Source organism: Nansenia antarctica (genome assembly GCF_963989245.1).
Source record: "Nansenia antarctica genome assembly, chromosome: 7".
NCBI lineage: Eukaryota > Metazoa > Chordata > Actinopteri > Argentiniformes > Microstomatidae > Nansenia > Nansenia antarctica.
Window position 1 is genome coordinate 6590720 of NC_137677.1, and position 6321 is coordinate 6597040.

Sequence of the window (6321 nt, forward strand, 5' to 3'; positions counted from 1 at the left end):
TTGTCAATCATTAACATCCTTACAGACAAAAGGTGCAATGTGTGTGTGTGCAGGCTATGCATGCGTGGATACATACAGTATATATACACAATAACCCAGAGTCTTTAGGGGTTTCCTGTGGTCTCAGGCCAGATGAAGCCAGAGATGTAGGGAGGATGTGTGACAATCCATGATAACCACATCCACAGCAGCATTTGCAACCTCCCAACACAAGAGCACACCGGTTGCCTGGCAAATAGTATCACATTGATTTCAAGGCTAATGGAGCATGGTGTGTCTTTCTTGGAACATTTACTCCACAAACCACACATTTGAGATGCCTTTCCTTGAGTCCATTTTATTCCGCAGAGAACGTATGCGATACAGTCAAGAATATACCAGCAAATCATTAACTTTTTCACATGTTTCACAGTTGTTGTTCCAGTACGTGTTAGTGCTGAGTGGAGGTCTGACCAGTCAGGTGTGTGTGTGTGTGTGTGTACACTGTACAGTACAGTAGTACATACAGACCATAACAGGGGCAACATGGTTATGTAAGTGAAAGACAGGGACACACAGCAACCATAGAGTCAAAACATTTCCATTGTTGTCAAAACGGACATCCTCCAAATGGATCATCAACAATCGTATGGCCTTCTCAGACAGAATATAGAACCAAACATTTAAAAAAAGAAAATCAAACAAATAATTCCAACATCACGGGGCAACATACACCCAGTCAATCAACACAACTGAACACATTTTGAAACAAAAATAAACACGTTTCGTAGAGCGACTAGGACGATGTCCCATCTAGTCTGATTTCTTCTGGTTGTAGACGGTTTTAAGGTCTCCTCGGTCCTCCTGTGCAGTTTAGTTGCCGTTCTGAGCAACTTGCTTTCCTCTCCTTTCTCACTCAGCTGGTAGGGACAACCTGATCCACAGTGTGGAACTGACTCCTATTCAAATCAGACAGCCTACAAAAACAAAGATTTCCATTCCACATTAATCACATCAAGTATTATTTACGTTGCACTCAGATGGACTAAATTGAGCTTATTGTGTAACTTGTTGAAGAAACGGTTGCATTTGAGCTCATTTGAATGTCATGGCAACGGGGGTGAATATGTATTGGCTCAAGACATTCCAGCTTTTCATTTGGAAACTTAAAAATAAAATGTCCAGGGGTGGTGTGTGTGTGTGTGTGTGTGTGTGTGTGTGTGTGTGTGTGTGTGTGTGTGTGTGTGTGTGTGTGTGTGTGTGTGTGTGTGTGTGTGTGTGTGTGTGTGTGTGTGTGTGTGTGTGTGTGTGTGTGTGTGTGTGTGTGTGTGTGTGTGTGTGTGTGTGTGTGTGTGTGTGTGTGTGTGTGTGTGTGTGTGTGTGTGTGTGTGTGTGTGTGTGTGTGTGTGTGTGTGTGTGTGTGTGTGTGTGTGTGTGTGTGTGTGTGTGTGTGTGTGTGTGTGTGTGTGTGTGTGTGTGTGTGTGTGTGTGTGTGTGTGTGTGTGTGTGTGTGTGTGTGTGTGTGTGTGTGTGTGTGTGTGTGTGTGTGTGTGTGTGTGTGTGTGTGTGTGTGTGTGTGTGTGTGTGTGTGTGTGTGTGTGTGTGTGTGTGTGTGTGTGTGTGTGTGTGTGTGTGTGTGTGTGTGTGTGTGTGTGTGTGTGTGTGTGTGTGTGTGTGTGTGTGTGTGTGTGTGTGTGTGTGTGTGTGTGTGTGTGTGTGTGTGTGTGTGTGTGTGTGTGTGTGTGTGTGTGTGTGTGTGTGTGTGTGTGTGTGTGTGTGTGTGTGTGTGTGTGTGTGTGTGTGTGTGTGTGTGTGTGTGTGTGTGTGTGTGTGTGTGTGTGTGTGTGTGTGTGTGTGTGTGTGTGTGTGTGTGTGTGTGTGTGTGTGTGTGTGTGTGTGTGTGTGTGTGTGTGTGTGTGTGTGTGTGTGTGTGTGTGTGTGTGTGTGTGTGTGTGTGTGTGTGTGTGTGTGTGTGTGTGTGTGTGTGTGTGTGTGTGTGTGTGTGTGTGTGTGTGTGTGTGTGTGTGTGTGTGTGTGTGTGTGTGTGTGTGTGTGTGTGTGTGTGTGTGTGTGTGTGTGTGTGTGTGTGTGTGTGTGTGTGTGTGTGTGTGTGTGTGTGTGTGTGTGTGTGTGTGTGTGTGTGTGTGTGTGTGTGTGTGTGTGTGTGTGTGTGTGTGTGTGTGTGTGTGTGTGTGTGTGTGTGTGTGTGTGTGTGTGTGTGTGTGTGTGTGTGTGTGTGTGTGTGTGTGTGTGTGTGTGTGTGTGTGTGTGTGTGTGTGTGTGTGTGTGTGTGTGTGTGTGTGTGTGTGTGTGTGTGTGTGTGTGTGTGTGTGTGTGTGTGTGTGTGTGTGTGTGTGTGTGTGTGTGTGTGTGTGTGTGTGTGTGTGTGTGTGTGTGTGTGTGTGTGTGTGTGTGTGTGTGTGTGTGTGTGTGTGTGTGTGTGTGTGTGTGTGTGTGTGTGTGTGTGTGTGTGTGTGTGTGTGTGTGTGTGTGTGTGTATGCAGAGGTGCAAACTGGTGATGGCCCAAAAAGGTGACTTCTATTTTTGCCTGAAAACAAAGAATGACCAAAGTGCAGTGCCCAGGCCCCGTCCCGTGATGCATGCTACATTTTTCTATACACGGTCTGTTCAAGTGACGCATAAAAGCCTGCCGGTGACATTCAGACCTCTATATGAAGTGCTGACAATAATAAAAACTCAGTCACATCTATTCGAATTTTAAAGATGTATTTATTTTGTGAAATGACAAATGAATTACATTAGGTGACATACAATACACCCCCTCCCCCAACCAAGCAACCAACCAACCCAATACCACCCCCCCCCCCTTTCCTTGCCTGTACCAGTACTTCCAGTGCCATTTTTCCTCTTGTGAGCAGCTATGTGCCTCACTGTGGCTTGCCCGTCCTCCTCCACTGCAGTCTTCCTGCTTTGCTCGGGCACTGGTTGGTTGGCCGTCACGTGGCGCTGACTGATGATGATGATGATTCCACCGTGGGTCCATGGGAAATGGAGAGAGCCCCTTGGACCACGTGGTTCAGGCCCGGGTACCTCCCCGTGTCCATCACGTCGGCCCACCAGTTCACCATGTCGTCGCCCTCCACGTACCGGGGAAGGGCGGAATCCACGTTGAACTTGACCACTTCCAGTGGTACGTCACACCGGGGCGGCACCAGGTGGCCCATCATCCCCGCCAGCCGCTTCAGGAGGACGCCCGTCTCCGAGCGGCCTCTCGCCGACGGGTCCAGAGCAGACAGAGATCGTAGGGTCCTGCTGTTCAGGGGCAGCTTCTTCTGCATGTAGGCCGCCGTGGACACGTACGCCGTCTTCACCGTGTCGAGAAACTGCAGCACACTCTGGAAAAACATCATCGAGATAAAACGATTATTGTCATTCAGTCATTTTAAACCTAGAGAAATGGATGAATGTTTGATTCGCCGTTTTCAATACATTCACTAACCGGGTGACGTGGATTTTCTGCCTTCAGTTTCTCAGCCACCGGTCCGACATTCAGCTCCCAGAGAGGCAGCGTTTTGTACCTGAAGTCCAGCTCCATGAGCTTCTTTGGTGTGGTGTGAAGGTGCTTAGCCTTGACAAAGCACGCCATGAAATTGGCGACCACTCCGAGCTGCTTGTCGTGCAGCTTGTGAACAGGGGTTTGGCTGCCCTGTGAAAAAGGATGACATGTTATCCTAAAATACTACAACAATTGCATTACCATTTCACAGACATGACTCGCAGTTGAGGGTCTGTTTATATCAACAATTGCATTACCATTTCACAGACATGACTCGCAGTTGAGGGTCTGTTTATATCACAATCTAACGGATGAGACCATACAAGGATAGGCCTATTTAGTTTATCTATCAGAGATTGATAATGAATTTATAAGGTGTCATAAGGGGTTCAACAGCGAGATTTTATAAAACATGGGGTCGTTTCTTTACCTATGTTGGGGAACAGTGTTCAATTGACACCCCATAAGCAATAATCACTTTTATCCTAATATCATCTGGTTGGGATAATCTATATACATGTATGGGGAAGGTTTAAACCCAAGGTTTACCGTCTCATAAAAAAAACAAAAAACAAAAACTTTAATTTTTTAATTTTTTATTTCTCCTGTATAATCCATGTCCTAAGTATACAATCAATGTGTTTTCTATTTTGACTACATATATGTAGGTATGTGCAATATGTCTAGCGTATATATGTACAGTTTGACCTACTGCTCATTTTGTATTGTCATGAAAACTTCAATAAACAAAGTTGTGGGGAAAAAAAAAAGATTGATAATGAATGTAATGTAACACACACCTGGAACACCATCACATACTCCTTCAGGATGGGGAGGACGGCGAGGTAGACGCTCAGCTGGAGGTCCATGGTGCCACTCTCCAACCAGAGCTTCTCCACCACCCTTTCTTTCCTGTCCTTCCCAGCTCGTGTCATTCCTGGAAGAGAGCGATGAAATAAAACATGGCTTTTGGGCTTCATACAGTATACAAGAGGACTAATCACATAAGTGTGGGGGGGGGCTAAACCCCCCTTTAAATATGCCTAAATAATATTAGGTCCATTTCAACAATTTAACCTTTTTTTCTGAGTTCCTGGTGGAAATATTGGATCCTGGCCTTTGCCCGTTCACCGACACCGTGGTCCTTGTAGATCTCCTCTAGGACGGCTTGGTAAACGATCTGGTCTGCCTGACTGAACAACCCGAAGTACAGCACCTTGTACGCAGGCAACATCTGGCGAGTGCTGATGCCCACATCGTACGCCGAAAGCCACCGATGCGCCACAAACTGCTGTGGGTTGGTGCCTGGAATGCCCATGAACTCACAGATCTCCATCAGGTATTCTCTCTGAAAACAGGCACAAAAAAAGGGCTTACTCTTTATTTAGCCTATTTGCCATTATGCAACGAATATATTTCCGGTGTAGGGATATATATTTAATCATATCTAGGAGAATGACCTGGTCTGACGCCCACTGGTGGTCGGCGTGGAGGTCAGTGAAGAGCTGCTCCAGGTAGTGGCCGAAGGGCGCAGCAAACTGTTTGGCGGCGTTGTGGATGTGGTGGCAGGAATCTCCGTCAACATCCAGGAGGTTCTGGCAGTTCTTGGCTCTTATTCTGGTCTCCAGCCCGGCCTTGCTCCCTTGCATGACGTTACAGGAGTCCATCGTCATACTGACCATGTTGGCAAATGGGATTTTATGGTCACTGAAAAACGTCTGTAGGGCCCTTTCCAAATGATCAGCAGTCCCCTTTACGACTTCAACAGAGCCAAGGTGTTCGACGACCACATGCTTCAGCTCCTGGTTGAAGTAGCTTCCTAGGATCGACAGCACCTTGTTACTGGAGCTTGATGTGCTCTCGTCCAGGTTGATGGAGAATGGGCTCGACCGTATGCTCTCCAACGTCCTCTCTGAGAAGGTGTGCCCCAGGCCCTGGGCGGCCTTGTTCGAGGCAGCCGTCCGGGATAGCTTCAAGCCCCCCAAAGCTGGAATATCCAGAGCCAGCGTCTGGGCAACCTCAACGATGACAGGAGCGACAGATAGGGGGAGGGAATGTTCTACAATCGTTCCAAGAACCATTGCCTGGGAAGAAAAAATCCCCACTATGTTACTACTTGCAAAACACATAGTTTGTGATAAGTAAACATTACATCATTTATAAGAATAATGAAGAATAATCACTGTACTATGAGGCATCTATGCCTCTATTATCTATCTATCTATCTATCTATCTATCTCATCTCTCCTGCACTTCTCTCACAACAGTTATCACTCAAGGTCTCGGGATCTCATCAAACTCACCATCCCAAAAGCCTGCACTGTTTTCGTCCGCAACTCCTTTAGTTTTGCGGCAGCAAATGATTGGACTACCTTACAGAACACTCAAACTCACAGCACTCGCATCACTAACCCATTTTCAAAAATAAACTTCAGCAGGTCATAGTTGACTGTTGTTCCTGCTGATTGCACACACACACACACACACACACACACACACACCTCTCTCTTTCCACACATACATGTCATGTAGGTTTGTTGATTTTGTTTCTATTTGTTTTCATTTACTTATCTTCACTGTCTTTGCCGTTCTAATGTATTGTATTGTTTATGTTGACGAGTATTTCTGTTTATATGTTTCTTTTTATCCTTGCCGGGGCCTCTTGGCCAGATCTTCATTGAAAATGAGAATTTGTTCTCAATTGATTTTATCTGATTAAATAAAGGTCAAATAAATAAAATATGGGGGATTTCCCATTCAGCTTATCAAAGTCGAGGCTTATATTGATAACAACTAGCACATACTGGCTAACCAACACTCACCT

The 6321-nt window shown here is 46.0% G+C and overlaps 1 protein-coding gene across 1 annotated transcript; it reads right to left on the reverse strand.

The window, feature by feature from the left end:
• Nucleotides 1-2896: 2896 nt before the first annotated feature.
• Nucleotides 2897-5578, reverse strand: LOC308161952 (uncharacterized protein; the record flags this gene model as incomplete). Its single annotated transcript, XM_080536033.1, has 5 exons — nucleotides 2897-3336; nucleotides 3441-3647; nucleotides 4298-4434; nucleotides 4575-4845; nucleotides 4958-5578. 5 exons carry the CDS (start codon nucleotides 5576-5578, stop codon nucleotides 2938-2940), a joined length of 1635 nt encoding a protein of 544 aa, XP_080392159.1. The 3' UTR covers nucleotides 2897-2937.
• Between the last annotated feature and the right edge of the window lie 743 nt (nucleotides 5579-6321).